Source organism: Bombus pyrosoma, linkage group LG13, assembly GCF_014825855.1.
Source record: "Bombus pyrosoma isolate SC7728 linkage group LG13, ASM1482585v1, whole genome shotgun sequence".
Taxonomy (NCBI): domain Eukaryota; kingdom Metazoa; phylum Arthropoda; class Insecta; order Hymenoptera; family Apidae; genus Bombus; species Bombus pyrosoma.
Window position 1 is genome coordinate 10033409 of NC_057782.1, and position 19668 is coordinate 10053076.

At 41.0% G+C, this 19668-nt stretch overlaps 1 protein-coding gene across 5 annotated transcripts in view; it reads left to right on the forward strand.

Annotated features, from left to right (window-relative positions):
• The window catches only part of LOC122574404 (mucin-17), a 50776-nt gene extending 33741 nt beyond the window's left edge, over positions 1-17035 (forward strand). For 4 of the 5 annotated variants that reach the window (XM_043741965.1, XM_043741968.1, XM_043741964.1 and 1 more), the window contains 8 exons: positions 2329-5428; positions 5844-6045; positions 6358-6471; positions 8727-8894; positions 9940-10182; positions 11561-11827; positions 12100-12414; positions 12700-17035. In XM_043741965.1, coding sequence (XP_043597900.1) covers positions 2329-5428; positions 5844-6045; positions 6358-6471; positions 8727-8894; positions 9940-10182; positions 11561-11827; positions 12100-12414; positions 12700-12753 — 4463 coding nt within the window. In that variant the 3' untranslated portion in view covers positions 12754-17035. The remainder of the gene's footprint in view (positions 1-2328; positions 5429-5843; positions 6046-6357; positions 6472-8726; positions 8895-9939; positions 10183-11560; positions 11828-12099; positions 12415-12699) is intronic. The other variant, XM_043741970.1, reaches the window with a different exon arrangement.
• The last annotated feature ends 2633 nt before the right edge of the window (positions 17036-19668 follow it).

The following is a 19668-nucleotide window of genomic DNA, read 5'->3' on the forward strand; positions in this document are numbered from 1 at the left end:
CCGGACTGCAGGCTGAAACCGTAACACTTGCCTTGACAATACGAATTTACCGTTGCGCTCGAACCAAGCCACGTCGTTCAACTTTCCTCCGGGTGCCCGGTGAGTTCATATCGCGTTCTCAAAGATTGAAACGAGCAATTTTTGAAAACGTAGCTGGCTATCAATAGGAGATTATACGTACGTATGAGGGAAAGTTACACGAACGTAATCACCGATTAATAAGTTGATCGCGGGATCGACGTGAAAAAGAAATAATGGTGTCGAAATCGAAAGTCTCCTATATCCGTTCATTGTATACAAATCGAAATCGAAAGTTTCCTTTCGGCGTTTCCAGCCGAATCCGTATTATTACCGGATGATCCGTTCCGAACTGATGACTCCGCGAAGAATGCAAAACGAGAATCGAATCATTTAAAGAATTAGAAAGCGCGTGGTTCGATGCTTACGTTAGAACGATTTTTGGACCGTTTCGAAGAACGTTCACTGACAAAAGCAACATTTCTAATTTCCAAATATTCTAATTTCTAATTGTCAAGAGCGATTTAATCCAATCGCGAGATAAATAATTCACCAGTGTTGTGCGTATAATTGGAATAGAATTATCTGTGTGCGAGTAACTTCTAATTTACTTTACTTTATTCCGTCTCATTGCTTGTTAATCACGAGTTTCCAAAGCATCGAACCAACCAACTACCGTAGAATATGCCTCAACATTTCCTAGTTTCATTGCCATTTCACACTTCATTCGTTATTCGCTCCTCTGTTAGAAGCAAGTTTCAAGCTGGAATTCGCAGAATCGACAGAATTACTTCTACAACTATAACTGCGCAACACTCGATCGTCTTGCTGAAATGGATGCTGAAAGAACGCCATCGAACACGATTGAAACCCGCGACAGAAACCTCGTAATCGTACCCGCCCATGTACACATTTTCACGTAACCTGTACACATCGGTAGAGGTCAGGTGCGCATACTTAAATCTTCTGCATAATCCCGTGGTCTGTTTAACATTCAGAGGCACGCGAACATACACACCGCGTTGCATACACATTTTTCCATCCGTCGTAGCGTAGAATGCGCGGCAAACTACATCATAGAGGTTCATGAATCGTTTCTCGATGGCTGGCTGAGCAATTCCCGGCCAACCGGTTTTTAGATCCATTAAGAGCTTCGTCCACGCTCTCCACGGTCATTTTTATTTCAACTCACTGTGAGAACCAGTCACCGTTGTCAATATCCATCGCCTGGCTCGGCGTTTGCACGTGTTCATCGCTGATACGTCGATCGTCCGCGACACTGTTCACGGTTCACCGATTCAACAATCAGCCCCTCGTTTACTGGATTCAAGATAAAGTAGCGATTAACCCTTAACGGTCGATAATTTCATAGCAATTAACTCCACGTATACTTAACTAGAATTATCGGTTGTAGAATCCAGTCGCTCTTGAAACGAACTCGTGGCAGTGCCTTCGTTCATAGTTCTCCTTAAAAAATAATTTAATTCCGTTAAACGTTTGACTGCGTGGAACGTTCTTTCCAGCAATTTTTCAAATGTTCGTAAATCTAAAAATAAGGTAACAGTAACGTCATGAATAACTGCGAACAAGCTAAAAGTACGCATTCTCATTCTGTTGCTGATATTGTTATTAAAACATCTGATCTTTATCGTAACAAACGGTATTTCGTTTAAGAAAGAAGATAATATAATTTACGTATAATGTTGGCGTAAATTTCGATATACCTTGCAGACACGTCCGAACCATTTAACACATTTTGTTGAAGAATACTTAGCGACGTTACTAATCGCTTAAACATGTCTGCTGTGAAGATTTAAGACAGTTTAAGCGAAGGTTTACGCGAAATTTACGCGCAACCTCTTATCTTCCAGTTCCATTCAGTTTGTTATTATTTTACTGTAATTCCTGTTTATCCCGTTTAATTCAACTACAGTAACCATAAGCGTGATTGTAATCACAGTCACTCATATGCGTACGTATACACTGCAGCACGCTACTAGTTTGATTTACGTAATTGCTGTAGATAACACAAATATGAAAATCAAATACCACTGGCATTGGTTAATAACAAAATAATTTACGCGAATATTTGGAAATCTCGATAGACGATGCAGTGGCAGAATATTTGATCTGGTGTAATTCTCTTTTTACTTTGATATCATTTCGTTTGTAACCTCGATACCTAACGCTGTCTAAATCAATGTCTTCAATTTTACAATGCGATCTACACATTTTAAAGTTACAAACATTCTCGACAATTTCCAAACAATTTAAAATTGATCGTCCGATATTAACCGATGTGTGTTTCAGGTGTTTTCCTGCTACTCTTCAGCACGGTCGCCGTGGACGCGACGAAAGACCCACCGTCGAGTTCGGAGAAGCTTCTCACCCCCGACGTATCGGAAACATCGATATTCGAACAGAACAAGACGATCTTAAACAAAATACCATCGAGAGACGAGTCGGAGTTTCTCTTAGCAGAGACGAAAAACGAAGCCGTCGGCTCGTACAACTCGACTAAAAGAGGTTTCGAAACGGTAGACGATAAGCTCGTAAAAGATGCCAAAACGGTGGACAAGGAGAAAGTGCCAATGTCGATCGACGAGGATACCGAGTTGCAAGGAATCAGGTCGCGCGATCAAGTGGACAGATTATCGACCGTAGATTCAGCCAACAGCGGATCCAAGCTCGAGGAAATCGTCTATGGAACTTCTGGGAAGAGTTCTAGCACGAAAACGATATCCGAGGACGCTTACAGGCTATCCAGAACCAACGATTTGACCACGGTAACCGCGAAACCAGCGCTAGAGGAATCGAAAGTCGACGAGACGAAGAACAAAACCGAGCTCGTTGAACGCTCCAACGATACCTCGAGGCAGGAACCAAGAGAAACTAAGAAATCCTCGGAAGATGGCTTGGAGCTGAAAGAGGAACGCGTGACAGACACGAAGGAAGAAGCGGCGAGTTCCTCGAAGGAGGCGAGCACGGATTCCGGGCTAAAATCAGAAACGTTTAACCCTGAGAACGAGTCAGCTCCGGAAAAAGTTCGTTTCCTCGGAGAGTTTCAGCAGAGGAAGAAAAAGGCGGAGGGTCCGGTGAAGAACTCGGAAGTCCCGGACTTGAAGGAGGCCGACGAGAGAAAAGAGGAAGACGTGTCCGTCTCGTTGATCAATGACACGTACGTCAACTACAGCCACCGTTCGAAAATCTCGACGGAGAAGAGCGTGGAGACCGACTCGGCTGACAAATGGACGTCTCTCGAAAACGCGACAAATTTTATCACCGAGGAGATTCCGGTGACTCACGAGTCGCGGCATCCGAAAGAGGAGGTGGAGGTCGTCGGGAACGTGACTCAGCCCGTGATCCAGCGGTTTATCGATCGACAATCCCAAAACTCGACGTCAAAGGACGCTGGCCTTGCCAACGAATTAAATCGAACGTCGAATCGGGACAAGGACTTTTTGCGCGATTCTGCGAACGCTAACGAGACCAGTCACGAGAAACAGCAGGAAATAGAGGAAAAAAATCAGGAGAAATTGGCGCGGCTTACCACCGAAAGGACGAGCGAAGAATCTTCCACGGTTCAAGGAATTTCCAGTCCGGTTCCCAGAGGAAGAACTATAGCGTTCGAGTCTGCAAGTTCGAAGAGAACGATCGTTGCGAAGAAGAACGCCACTGACAGGTTCGTGGAACAGAAACCCTATCCTTACACGAAATCGCCCAAAGAGTCGCTCCGTAACGCCAGTAACCAGCCGGACGTCACCACGGAAGAAGCGTCTGCTTTGGAGAACACGATCGGCAAGGGACAGTCGGAAGAAAAGTTCGTCGTAACCGAAGGTTCGGACGTCTTGGAGAATAGCATCCAGCAGTTTAAGCCGAACTATTACGAGAAAGTAAGCAACGAATCATCGACCATCTCGAGCACGGAGGTACGCCCGTCCGTTCAAATAACGACCGCGCCTTTGGTTAGATTAGAGGAAACTAAACCGACGAATCGGACCGTGGTGGAGAAATCAAGCGAACAGAAGGGCATCGACGAGAGCGGAGAAAAATCGACGAGCGCGGGAAATGACGTTTCTCGGTGGGCTGAGAGCCGCGAGACCTCTGGGATGGGGAACGTCGATGTGACTGGAAACGGGATAACGGAAGTCAGTGTGAAGCCCGAGAATGGCGATAAACGGACCTACGAGGCCTCCTTGCAGGAGATTACGGTTCGGACAACGCCCACACCTTTAACAACGGAACCCGTCGAACCGCAAACGGACCTCGGAATGCTCTCGAACGCGGACGTGCAGACGAACGTAGCTGGTTCTCTGCTGATACGATCCACGCTCAACGCCACCGAGCTCTCCACCGAGTATCCACTGATCAAAGGGAATTTTTCTGACGAGAGGTTGCCGATATACCCCACTTCACCCACGGACACGAGCACCGTCAAAGTAGCAACTGACAGTGCCACCGTCTTGCCCACGACCACCATCGAAGAAACTTCCGTAGGGAACGTCACCGAACCACCAACTGTCTCGGACGCTAACGGAACCAACGAAATCCCTTCCGGTGTAAGTGGCACTCTCAGCCCCGAGGAAACTTTCGTACCTACCACTACCAGCGTCGAATTCGAGTTCGTTGGCCTGTCCGACTCGACCACTTTCCTCTGGCGGAACGCTACCGAGGAACCATCCAAGGGTCGCGATTTACCAAACGAAACTTCCGTCGTGCCCACGGTTAAGGATTTACTCGCAAAAAATACGCCCAACGAAGGCACCACGACGGTGAGCAACGAATCGACCACGGAGAATATATCGTCGATCAGCGAGACTGAAATTCCTGCCACGAGTAATCCAATGACGGACCGGACGATCGTTCCTACGTCGATACCGAGCCAAACGATACAGTCTAAGGACGAGTTTACGACTCGGCCGAGTTTCGTCGACGAGGAAACTGACAGCAGCAGCTCGACCAGCCTGGACGAAGTTGAGAAAACGATAGACGTGACGGATTCTTGGAGCTCCACGAGCGAAGAGAATGTCGCGACGACCACGATTAGAACGGAACAGACGATTTCAAAGGATTCCAAGGATTCCTATTTCATGGCGAACGTTACCGAGTCCCCCGTGGAATTCACGTCGATACCGAACGTTTACACGACAGATGCCACGCGAGTGGCTACTTCCAGCCCCTTTGTCCCGATCGGTCTCGAGCCAAGGACCCCGGTTTCGAGTAGCACGAGCCCAGCAACCGTTTCCGACATACCGTCGGTCACGGCGCACGACACCACAGTGTTACCAGACCAGGAGGAGATTACGTCGCTAGTTCGAATCGACGTGGAAGGCACCTGGTTCGACGTGTGCCCACAAGTGGACAAATTGAGGCACACCCTGGCGAACATTTTGACGTCCGGCATGGAAAAGTGAGTGTTGAAATTTCTTCCTCGTTATTTATTCGATAAGTAAAGAGCTCTCCCGCTGTCGAATAAATTTGTCAATTTTTTATTATCGCAAGGAAGAGTTACGAATCGAATCACGAAGCAACGAATCGAGTGCACGTGAAGTAGATAAATTTGTCGAATAAGGGAGACTCGGAGCATAGAAAGTACCTGACCTAGTCGATTTTCATCGGTATCTCGATATAGAGTAAATTTATTTATAAAGAAACTCGCAGTATCGTGGGTCTAAAGTAAATCTCACGATAACCAGCGGCACGTAGCCGAGAGTTTCCGGAACCGTGCGTTGCTTTGAGGTTAATACACGTTATAATTTCCTCTCGACGTTGCCGATATATGTTTAACGTTTAACAGATAGTATCTTCGTCGTCTCCCGTTACAGGCCAGTATCCGACAAACAAATTATTTTCCATCAAAATCCGTGTCAGGAGCCACCGAATACTACGCCATCGTCGTCCGACATGCCCATGATGACCATCTTGATTTACGTCGTCGACGAAGCTGGCAAGTTCGACAGCACTATGACGAAAATGTTGCCCAGTTTGTACGAGGATTCGCGGGACCACATCAAGTTCCCGATTACCGTAAGTTTCTATCTGCCGTAAGAAATCTGTCGATAAAAATTTACAACGTGTATTTGCATATATCTGTCGTTGATGATTTATACAGAGTCAAAATCTTAATGTTTTCTCAGAAAAACGATTCTGAACTTTGTGATCTTATATTTGAACGGCGTAATTTTATTTCTACTTGTATAAATACACACAATACTCGTCTTCTTGGACGAAAGTGAACAAAATTTGAGTTCAGTGTCGAGCATCACATTGTAGATAATTAACCGATGCCCATAATACAATTTAGTTAACGTGCTCCGCCGATTGACCCACTCTTTTCAGATACACAGATTTCTTCTGGTACAGGAAAAGGGTCCAGATTCCGGGAACGCGATAGCGGTCGTCGTGGTCTCCTCCGTTGCCTTGATTTGCCTGGTTCTTCTCACTGGTCTTCTGGTAACGATTTCTTTTATTAATCAATACTTTTTACTTTCGTCGAAGATAAATAAAACGCACTCTGCTTCTCATTTGAATATTCGATAATATATTCGAATTCTATGGAGAGATATTCGCGCCTTGTCGATTACGATACGGCCGAATCTCGTTTATTTCTTCAATTTTTTCTAGCTCGAGATAATTAACGATAATTAACGAACAAGTGGCTTTTTTCGTTTTGCTTGTTAAACACTCTCGTTCGTACTGTACGATCTGCCGTCACCTTCGGACGGATGAATATCCTGTTCACCCAAAACCAAGTCATTCCTTTACGTTCACGTCGAATCGATGATTATCTCGTTCGCGAGTCAAAGAACGCGAAACTATGTTATCATTCGTCGCACGCTTATCGGCTGGCACCACTCGCACGAAAAAGTATCATTGAAGAAAAGAGACTAATGAAACGAGATTCCCAGTTACGCAGGTCAGCAAAGATCTATACTCTCTGAAAAAGGCCTCCTCGTGCTTGCATTAAGCTCATTTCGCATCGTGTTACGTATTCATCCGTCCATACTTGTGATTTACTTCCAGTGTACGTAACATCTAATGATAAATATATGTGCGTGTGCGTGTGAGTGTTTGTACTTGTACGTCCGTGTTCGTCCCGCTTTTTCCCGCAAAGATACAGCGTTTTTTTCTTTTTCAATTGTGTAAAAAGGATCATGTCGCAATGTACGTGGATCTGTTTAATTAATTTGCATCGATGCAGGCATCAGAATATCGAATTGAATTAAATTTCCTCGATAAATCAGTTTCAGTCTTTGACCTTTTACTTTTTATAATTCCCCTGTTAACGATAATAATACTGGAGTTGGAAAAATCAGACGTTTTGAAACGCGCGTTTCGACGTTGGTATCGATGCGAATTTCGCGAATCTTAAACGTCGATGCATCTACTGTAACACATTTCAAGCTGTAGACCGGACTTGATGACTACAGATACGCGAAGTTTCTTAGAAATCTTTGCGATCGAAGAGAGAGATATATTCCTTTCTACAGCGAATTAGATCTTTGCATCATCTACCAGCTAGTAGCATCATTATTAGTATTAGAATTATGTGTACGAAAGATGGAATCACGATTTTGAGATAAATTGTAATAAATCATTCTTCACAATGAAATTATCGGGAAAGTAAAAATACAAAAAGCAATGAGAGCGTAACGAAGATGAGGATAATTTATCTTGTCTTGGCAAATAAGGGCAACTGTGCTACTTTCGTGAATAGTACAAGAAAATTGCATATCAATCTAACTCTGCCACTTTGATCGGTTACGATGTTACGATCGCTCAAGATCAAAGGAAGGGGAAAGAAATCGCGAAAACGCGTTTCAATTTCGTATTTGAAAGATTTGCTTCCGGTAGAGCGTGAAATTCGTCGTGGAAAAAAAAAAAGAAAAAGAAAAAAATGGACAAAATCATTTGCGGTTCCAACCGCGAGAAAAACACGATGCACCTCGTCGCTTGTTCGCTACAAAAGACACGATGCTCGTCCTTGAATCGGCTATTAGACCGAGCAACCATCACCGCTTCATTGGTTTTCGCCTCGTGTATTTCATTCACGCGTGTTTCCATGTCGAAACCGATCGTCGGGACGTGTTTCGACAGAAGAAACACACAGCTTGCTGCACGATGTCTCAAGATTGTTTGCTTCTCACGTAAAGAACAATGCGAATTAACATTAGAAAGGTCCACTGTGGAATCGGCAAATATTATTTCTCGGTTTTCTATGTCTCGTTCAAAATAACGTTCTTCTCGATGATCGTTTTTAAGATATGACAGGATTATGTCTGATGTTAAGACGAAGCATGTTGATATCGGAGAACGTTGAAATTACGAGACAATCGCCATTGCAACGAAAACGAGTTCTACCGAGACTTGTTAATAAACGGAGATATTTATTTGTTGCACTTTCTATGAATTTCCTTGGAAATTGTTTTCATGATATTCGTTCGAAGTGAACGTAATATTCTTCGTTGGTAGAGAACAACGGCTACTGTAAACTCCGTGACCGCGAGCTTACGATCGGAGAATAAAAGTTTTCATACTCTAACGCCAGAAACTCGCGAGAAATTTCGAGTGCATTTTGTACTGTCGCTAAAATCACCTTCTTTCGAACGCTTTGTTCCACGAGTGGTTAGTTTGCAAAATGATAGAATCATATTTCTCAGGGAAGTTCAGAGAGCAGATGTGTTAATTCGGTGGAAAATTATTTGCAGTTTATCATGAGGAAGAGGCAAACGAGGTTCAACTATGGCGAACGATGTCGTCCCGTGTCTTTGGACGCTTACAGCCTTGACAGTGTTTCCGCTTACAACAGCGTCAGACGCAAAGGTGTGACGAGATCTTCGAAAAGAAGCTATGGGAATCCAACTTTCGAGGATTCGGTAAGATTTTTTTTATGACTTTTTGTTAAACAGAAGAACGTATTTCCTAAGAAATAAAGTACATATTGCACGAAACGGCAAACGGATAAAAGTATCAATGCGAATGGTTCCGTTTAAAAGGTTTTGTTTTCCTTTCATAAAAGAGCAAATGCAGGAAACCAATGGTACAATTACTTACCCACGCTAAAGTGGTAAAAAACGAACTGGTTTGTTTTCTTACAACTCAACTTTCTATTAGCTAGATCAACCAGAACGAAGACAGACTTATGCTCGTGTCGTAACTCGAAATGTAGGACAGCAATAAATTGAGAATATTTTACTCGCGCGGCCTTTTTTTCTCCACTTTTCCGTTAAAAACTTCCGGGTAAATGGAATTTCATCGTTTAAAATCTTCAAAACGAAATAGTTTAGTCATTTCTATCCAACCAAAATAGATCGATTATTCAATCTTGTACCGTCTTACATGCAACGTGTCCTAGCCAAACGTGTCTCTCTTTCTTTGCAGCATACGTTTAACACGTTCTCGTAAATAGAAATTAACTCTCCAGGTATCACATACAAAATTGTCTCTCCGTAGTACTTTCCCACCGAATTATCGTAAAATAACGTAGCGTCGTTTTAGACGTTGCAATTAGAGAACTACACCCTTGTAAGGGAAAAGTAATGTACTGTATGTAATCTTTGACAAACGTTTAAACCTTTCGAAGGATAAAAGTCTGTGTAGTAGCGTTGTAAGAAACGAAATAAGTATCGTCGAGCATTTAACGTTAATCGAGTTGGAGGGAGAGTATGGAGGATGCGACGTCTCTTAAATCGTTAGTTCTTGATTATTAAATTTTCTTCTGCATATTCATCTTTTGATGGGATGAAACGATTAAACCAACGAAGGAAATTAATTTCACTGAAATTGACGAGGGAATGGGGGATGAAAACGAATGGTAGTTAGAACGTCCGAAAGCTCGGACGAGACTCCGCTCAATTCGGTTAACGTTGCAGTAAAATATAGGAAAATCATGTTTCTACAAAACGCGTGTCCTCGTTGCAGAGCGCCATTCCGTCTCACCCGTTGAACTTCGCGGCCCTTTCATCCTTCTGTAACGACGTTAACGCAATCAACGAGGAATTCTCCGGTATTCCACAAGTTTCAGCGAAGATAGACGAATTGCCTGCTGGGGCGGAAGTGAAGAACAGATACGCGAATGTGATACCGCTTCCGGAGACCAGAGTGCTCCTACAAAAAATCAACAACGATCCTCTTACGGAGTACATCAACGCCAGTTACGTTCGGGTAAGCTGCCTTAACCACGGTTCCAATATTACTTTGATTCCTAAGTAGATTTTAATGCTTACGATTGCAAGAAACCAATTGCCCACGAGATTCTATGGTATATCGAGCAAAGGTGAGAAGGAAATAATGTAATCTCGTTACGAGGAAACGTTTCTTTTCATTCTGCTCTTACGTTTCATTCGTGCGAGTACTTCACGCGCCCTGTTCATTCATTCTTGTTCTAGCGAGCAAATCATCCGCGTGATCTCGGAAAATCAGCTTGATAAAAACACTTGGTTGCGTATCTCGAGCGATCTGATCGTACGCGAGTAAGGGTTAAAGCAGCGTTTTGTCTGCGTGAGAAAAAGGATGTTGCATAATGCATTACAAAGAACACGAATGACTGTTGCGTAAGCTCGAAGCACGGCAGTACGCGGAAGCAGGACGAACGTCAACACCTCTGTTCCATCGAACTACTAGAGCATTTAAACAAATGCACTGTACCAAGAAAAGCGATGGTTGATCGTTGCTCTGAGAATAAGCAGGCGATATTTTTAATTGTAATATTGCTAATTAAATCAATTAGTCCACTCGTTCTTGAAAGATGGAATGAAAACACAATGAGATTTCATATTGCCAGACACATGTACGTACATACGTATGTTGACCGCGCTCTTGCCTATGATTACTTCATCTATTCCTCATTGTGTCGCTTATTTATCATCTTCCAGAAGTTAGTACTGTTACATAACAGTACAAACACTCTGTGTTCATCGGCTATTCCAACGTTTCACGTTCAAACAGCCGATTTCCATTTATAAGCAACTTAAAATCTTATCGTCGTCTCGTCATCCTACCCTGTAACGTCCCGTTCAAAGACCGTTTACGGTCCTTCGAGAAATAACAAGCAGTTCATTAGAATTGCTTTAACCAACGGATGCAGACGGTCCAACATTTTCAACGTTTCCACTCTGCGCGTGTTGCAATTACACAGCATGCTACCATTGACGAACATTGAACGTACCGAGGGCAACGTTCTCGGACTTGCAATTAGCGCCGGACTGTTCCTTCCTCATCGATAATATCGATCGATATCGTATCCTAGGCGCAACGCAATTATCGCGCCCGTTAATTGATTCTAACTGCGATCGATTCGGCTCGAAATAAGCGAATTCTATCCCAGAACTAATTTCAAACTAACGTTGATCAACATCTCGCTAATTAATCCCAATCCTATGTAATTATTCTGCGTTACAGTTATGAGTTTCCTTCTTAGACGAACGACGCTAAAATAGACGCGAAACGATAAAGATGGAAACGGATATAAATATTATAATTTTTATGTCAGCCAGCAGAGCATAACTGTTCGTTGTAACCGAGTGACGAAAATGATTTTCAGGGACCGAAGAACGCAACGAAATATTACGTCGCTTGCCAAGCACCGATGGAGTCCACCGTTACCGACTTCTGGAGAATGATCTGGGAGCAACAGTGCAAAGTCATCATCATGCTGACCGATCTCGTGGAGAACGGGGTGGAAAAGTGCACCGAGTACATCCCACCCTCCGAAGTTACCGACTGTCGCCGGCTATACGGTGACTTCCAAGTTACTCTGAAAAAGAGAGAAACCAAAGAGAAATATGCCATTTCCACGCTTCATTTAAACGTAAGGAACATCAAAGATTGTTACGAACTTATAAAAATTATGGTTCCCTATATTCTTCTCCTTTTGATTTCTTTGTTGCAAGATTTATGCTTTGGTCGTTGACAGTTCTTAAATGTAACACTTTGTAGCAGTTCTTCCCTCAACCATTTTAACGTGGTATACGCGTTCGTCGATCGGTGGGTCCATCGTTGTCGCGAAGTCGACCATTTAGAGATGCGACTGCTACAAGTAAAAATTAGAGGCGAAGCTAACACGAAACGTGACTTTTACAGAATTTGGAGAAGAACACGTTCCGAGAAGTGTATCATATTTGGTATCTGTGGCCGGTGAACGGGGTGCAGTCGGACGGTGCCGGGTTAATAGCTGTGCTTCTCGAGGCGAGGGCACTCCAAAGGGGTGGCCCTGGACCTATTGTGGTCCACTGTAGTCCTGGCACTGGACGTACGGGAACGTTAATAGCTCTTGACCTAGGAATTAGACAATATGAGATTACGAGGACTGTGGACGTGCCAAGGGTCGTTTACACTATCAGACGGGACCGTGCTGGAGCTGTCAAGACGAAAGAACAATACGCTTTCATTTACAAGGTAATTTGCTTTTTAAATTGTCTTGCCTGTACTTTGTTTTCGAGTTTGCTTACCTCGACGAATTGTGTTGTTTCGTGTATTTGATCGCGTGTAAGGGATCATAGAGATACTCGATTTTTCCATTAAGAAATTTGTGACAATTGCGCGCGGAAGATATTTACGTACGATTCGTTTGTTTAATGAAATATATTTAAAAACGAATTATCTATCAAGATTATTCTGTATTGTTCAGAGATTGGTTGGAGGAGGTATTTTGTCAGATAAATACGAATCTTACTTTTTCAGGCATTAAATTTGTACGCGACCAAACTTGCCGGCGGTGTGCTGGAATCTACGTGAACCGCTCGAGATTTCGAAGAAACGTCTGTTCAGACGTCGAGTCTAAGTCGTAGCAGAGAACTGCTTTATCTGTGAACGATAAACATCACCGAAGACGATAAGAAACCGCGAGATTGTACGACGTACGATATGCCAGTTTTATCTGGACAGGAAGCTAATGAAAATCGAACGAAGGAAGTTAACTTGTGATACGTGGACCATAGCGACGGTCGTATTTCGCTCGAGACCTTTGTTTGGTCCTCTCGATGTCCGACAATCTCGCCAAGAAAATTCAAAGCATTTCTTACCATCCGTTCGTCTACCTCTCTCGATCGACGTTTCGGTGTTTCTTAAGAGAACGTTGCCATCAAATATTTGTCAAATATACGTCAATTTGTAATGAAATTTTGCATGGTATTTCGTCCACGTATGAAAGCAGAATGTTTTAAAGTGTGTAAAGAATAATAGAATTTAATTGCAAGTAAGAAATTCTTAATTCATATTATCGTATCGTGGATGAGCCATAACAATTTTATTGGCTTACTTAATTTAAGTCGAAAAATTAAGTAACTTAATCGGAATGAGACGTGAAGCAATCAGCGATGATCCAACGCTACCAGTCGAGTATCGTTAAAGTCGATATTGTATTCTAAATACGTCATGACTGAGAGGAGGAGACAAATTGGATGGTAACGTGTTCAAGCGAAGAACGAAGAGGCGAAAATTAATTTGTGATATCCGGACCATCCGTCAACGGTATTCAACTTCGTATTTCTTAGGCCTATTCAATTTCGTAAAGCTTTTTTTACCGTAGATTTCGTCTCTTTTTGTCAATATTTTAATATACATATGTATATATATTACACGTATTGCGTACATATATTTATAAATAAGATGACGATTAGGTATAGTTGAATATTTAATGTCGATGCGTCATACTTCGTAGTCAATAGCGTTATCCCGGAATATGGCAATCACGGAAGGATTATTTCTTACGATAAAATATTCCGCAACCGGAATACATACAAACATTGTATGACTAAACGAGAGTAAAAAAGGAAAAAAGCGAGACCTTTCTCGGAGAATTCTGTGCGTGTATTTAGTGTCGTCTTAAAGATGTAAAAAGAAATATATGTATGTATACAAAATATGTTAATTATTCTTTAGTATTGCAATCGTTCACCACGTACGTTATATTTGTAAGGATTCAGAGAGATCGCACGATCGACTTCTTCTTTTTTCTCTCTTCTTTTCCCAGCTATAGATATATGTATACATAATATATATATATATACATATATATTACCGTATTATTGTTGTTATTGTTATTGTTATTGTTGTCATTGTACAGATACTTTGATTCGTAGCAGGTTGCTCTCTATAATTGTACATAGAAACCAACCCGAATAATACACGGAAAGATTAATTGTATCGTTAGATTCTGTTAGATTTTTCGTTCGTTTCGTACACGGAAGTGTCGTGAATTCTCGTCGAATTACACGAGCGTGTTCGTAGTCGCACGCCATTTTTCTCAGAGACTTCGAACACGTTTCAGGAGCGCATCGAATTGTCCCATAAATTTTGTCGGTTTCGTTAAACCCTGTTAAAGTTAGCTTCTGTGAACCATCAGGCATTTTTGTTTCAGCATTTGAAAACAATCAGATGATGCGACGAACGTAAACAATCGTATTAATGATTCATTTCGACCGGTTATTTTTGACCGACGATCTTTCTCTGAGTGTGCCTTAAGAAATAGGTTCTTTCGTCAAGGATTAATTTACTTTTGCGAAACACGCGAATTATATAATTTCCGTCATCCCGTGTATCTTTTAAACCAATTTGTATGTCAATTATACATGTACAGGAGTAACTGCGACTTTTGTTGAAATTAAATGTTTCGTCTTTTATTTGTATAGAATATCTTTTAACGTCAGCGAACTGTTAACCAAAATAATAATTTATTTCTATTCTACTTTTCCAATTTTTCGTATTAATATTATGTAAATGTACACGCAATGTACCGTTTGTTATGTTTACCATCTCTCTAAACGTAAAGGCTAATAAACTTGTAAAATGATCAAATAATTTCAAGATCAAATCAAAGAGAATCAAAACCAGATGTATATACTGGCTTTTTATCCATTACAAATCATCGTGAGATGATTGTTAAATCGACAAAATTTTTGGTATAATACTATCAGTGTCATGAACCGTATGAAAGAAAATTTTATACGAAAATTGCCCCCTCTACTCCCCCAACCGATAGTCGAGATTGACCGACTTCGCCAATTTGTATGAAACGTCACGTAAAGAACTGGAACGAAGAGCTGAAATTAAGCTGCGTGTGAGAAAACAAAACCAGGAATACAGGGTTATTTCGTAGCTTCTATCGAGCCCGCTATTTAAGCACATACGTATAGTACATCCATAATAACTAACTTTGTAATAGTACTGTAATATGGTAAACGAATCGACGTATAGTCGAGGCTACAGAGTACGTAACTCATGGTACATCATCTTTCGAGAATATCATCGAACAGAGACGATAGAAATTTTTCAAATTGTAAATCTAATACGCTTCAGCGAGGAACGCGACGAACATCGAACATACACGTTTATGGAATTAAACGACAATGACAATTTACACGTCTAAGGGCACAGAGATTCCCGCCAATATTAAAAAAAAAAAAGAAAAGAAAAAGAAACATTTCGTACAGTTTCGTGCGAAAGATTGCCTCCGAAGCATTTGCCTCTCTCGTGGAAATTTCGAAGCAACGCCGCTTAGTCAGTTTTAGTCTCTGCGAAATGAAAAATAAAATATAATTTTTTCACAGAAACAGCCTGAGCCTTTCGCACGATATTACTGTACGTCGGTGTAACAATGCATAAACATTTGCCATAGGGTAAAGGATTAGAAACGTTCGAATTAATTACATTTAGAGGACCTTTATAAAGGATTAAGACGGTTAGGTGTCTAGAGATTAAAAATAGTCGACATAGTCGAAGAGAAAGTAGGAATATTAAGCGCAATGATCTCATTTGCCGATGCTTGGAACGAAGTGAATTCTCGATTGATAGTTGTTCGATGTGAGCGAAGGAGAAATTTCATGCGCCACGCCATTATTAATTACGAGAATGGTTCTTATCAAAGTTATTTCCAGCGTGAACCATGCGATTGTATTCGAGCGTTGGAAAGACGTGCGTCCCTGTTTCCCGAATAGTATTATATAATGGAGCAAAATATATATCTCGTAATCGATATACGTTAGGACTTCTGTCTTACTTAATGTTATAACCGCTAATTAATAACTGGCAATCGTCGTAATCGTATAGAAGACTCTGTGTGTGATATCGTTTTATGTAATATCGAATGTGGAAGCCGAAGGAATTGTCCACTTGAAAATTCCAACAGATTAAGATATATCCGACCTACACAAAACCAGTTAACGCGCCAAATATACATCCCATTTAATTATATTAATCGTTAGATATCGAGGTTTCTTGGGAGGAATTGTTCTTTACAAGTATATCGTCCATTTCTTCTTTCGATTTAACGACGACAACTCGGTTGGAAGCTTCGATTTCTGACATTCAAAGGACTGTTTTTTAAAGTTTGCAAAGTTTGCGGAAGATCGGAGGATTTTATAACGTTTAAAACGTAGTCGATCGCGGTTAAAATATTTTCTTTTTTCCCATCAATATCGTATATCTTATCGGTACGAATGACGTACATATCCCCCAACACTTACCTTACGCATTATAAGGGGATTTCGTCGAACAATATTTTAAGCTACCGCTATTACGAATATCTCTTTGCCAAAGTTTAACCGTTACTTCAATTAATATAATATAGTAGAAAAGTATTAGAGAGAGATAATATCTCGAATAAGTTAATACAGTTATTTAAGAAACAAAATGGACAAGATTTACAGCACGATGCAATGCGTGAAACCAACGTACCAAAAAAACAAAAAAGAAAAAAAAGAATTTAAACGTTCGATTATAATATAAATGTTCAGTATCGATACTATAAGAGGAATATGTATGTTTAGACCGTTTGGTGAAAGTTAGAGAAAAATGTCCCCGCGTAACGATACCTTCGAGGATGACGAATGAGCGTGTAGAATTAATGGGAAAACCAGTGCATGTGTCAATATAAAACTATACGTGTAATAATATCGCAGAGATTGAAAGCCGATGAACGAAACACGATAATTAATGGTGTTCGGTCGCGTAGTTATCGCGACAGCTGTGTCGATTGCACCTGCATAGCTGGACCAACAAAATAAATGTAATTGTTCGACGATCGTTTTGTTCTTTCAACTGCCTTATTTCACGTAGAAACGAAGAATCCACCGATGTACAATATTCGTGTACAACAGATCCTTTTCGTATCTGATACACGTACGTGAACTTACGAAACTTCGTTCGCGTATAACTTCTAAGGAAATAAAATAAATCTCACGTTCTTTTTCACGTTCGAACGAAGCACCAAACTCTAATGGGGAATTCACGTACTATTTTCTTTTTTCTGTACGATAAAAATAGACCTCTAATGAAAATTAGTTTATGTACGATCTTCTTCTTCTTCTTCTTCGTTTACAGTACAAATATACAAACTTCCGGCGAGATTCGTGTATATACAATTTCTAACCAGAGAATACATTTTAAGCTTCGTGCGCTAATCGCATTCTAAAGAGAAACTGATAAATAATTTTGTTGTTCCATACGATAGAAGCAGATCTATAATGAAAATCAATTGGTACAGATATAAATTTCAACGATGAGACAAACCTTCCATATCTTGTCCGCGATTTAATGAAAAATTGTTAGCCTCGCAGGGTTAAAGCAGAAAATATAGAATGTTTAACGCAAGAAGAACGGTCCTCGTGTTGTAACCATTTCCCTTCTCGCAGTACACGCACCCTCCGAGTTTGCTATGCGGAACGAACAACCATGTAAGGGACTTCGAAGGGTTATGCGTCTATTGAGATTGCTGAGTATAAGATTTCACGAATTTATGGTACATCAATCGCCGTCGAGGGCGAGAAGAGAGACGTGAAAAGCACAAATAGTCAGCAAAAATGTGTAAATTACGCCGATTTCGTGTTTCTAGTAAATGGGTCAGGCTTTAACGAAAGCAGCGAAAAAGCGCAGAGGTAAATTCTGCTTTGTTTCACACGTTCTATCACGTCGCCGTACTAGTTTCCTCGCAAACGCACCGGTGCAGTTGCAAAGCAGTGCAGATCGCACTGTTTCCTTTCAAATGGATGCTTTAATCCTCCGCGAGAAAGGTACTCGGGTCAGAAAGTGCTTAGTTTAAAGGATATCTCAATTTTAATTTCACTAAGTTCAGCGCACGAAAGACAGGGAAACTTTTCCTTCTTTATCAAATTTTGCAAAACTACGACGTATGAAACGGCTTTTAAATAAATCATTTCTCGACTCGACCATCTCGAAATATTTTTCCAGAGAATGAAAAAATGCATCGGGTGGTTTATAGAGCAAAAAAATATAGAGTTGCAGTAAAAAAGGAAGAAAGAGCGCGTCTGCGCTTTGTAGTCGAACCGCTGCGTCCGCGAAGGAAGCTGTAGAAGAAACAGTACAAAGATTGCCTCGATGGCTTTTCTCCAACTTCGCTTGGAACAAACTCATAGCTTGTCCCGACTACTAGAGACACTCTGTATGGTTCTATCTTGTCCTAGGTAACGTAGAAATCTGGACGACGTCTCGAATCTCAGAAACAGGAGAAACGTTCTTTTGCGTACCAATCGGTTTGGAAAAACAGGTGAATGTTTGCAAAAGTCTCGGTGCAGTTATTCTTTCCAAGAAGACTTGCAAAACTAACAAAAAATCAAGCAGTAAATATACTGAAAATCCATTAATCGAAAGAGGAAAGTTCGTGGCTGTAACTAGAAGTACTGTTTACAGTACGTTGAAAGCTACGTTTTTTTACGCGCTATTTTTAACCAACACAGACTATGCCCCAAATACGACGTTTATCAGACACCGAGAAGTATCCATAACATCAAAAAGTTAACGATTATGCCTGAAATACATTTGCAATCTATTTTTTCATGGTCGTTCTCGTTCTTCTCGATCCGATCCTAGACTCTAACGTAGGATGAAAGAGATCACAATGGAATTCACGATTTATCGAAAAATAAGCGAACGCTACGTTGAAATAGAAGAACACGAAGATAAAGCAAAGTTTGGGTAAATGCTTTGCCGGTTAATTGACCAGGCGAAAATCTTTCGTTGTAGCAGATTCACTATGCAAATATTGTCCGAAGATCTTGGTACGATAAAAGTCGCTGATACGTAAGCATTAATTATATAATACGCTATTAGTAAACACTTGCAGCTAAAAGGATGATCCTGTAAACATAAATTAACATAGAGGTATAAAATACATGTGAAATTATTTAAAATAAGCGATTGTAAATACTTCTTACGAAACTCGCGGAGGTCTTTAAATCTGTAACCTTCGTTCTCGTCGAGACATTATTCTCGCCATGACACAATTTCCTCGTAGTCACACAATATTCAAATTAGATATCTTAATATTGAATTTACATTTGATCGTCGACTGTGTCCTTTAACTTGCAACAGCTTTTTAAAATTTAATTTTCGTTGTTCTTACATCTCCGCTACTCGTATCAATACCATGAGAACTATTTTTAACGAATACGTGAAAAGAAATGTGATAAAAAGTTAAGAGAATTTATGCCGTGGTTCTTCCATCATTTTACGCGTTCGTTTATTTACGCATTCGTTTATTTATGCATTCGTTCACCTTTGAATGGTAAATAACTTATTTGAAAGTACGTAGGACTTCCACTTTCCAATAAAAAAACTATCTGCAAATAAAAATCTCGGAAGATGCGAGTTTAAGGAACGAGGAAATATATGGTCTAATATCGCCAGATATCATTT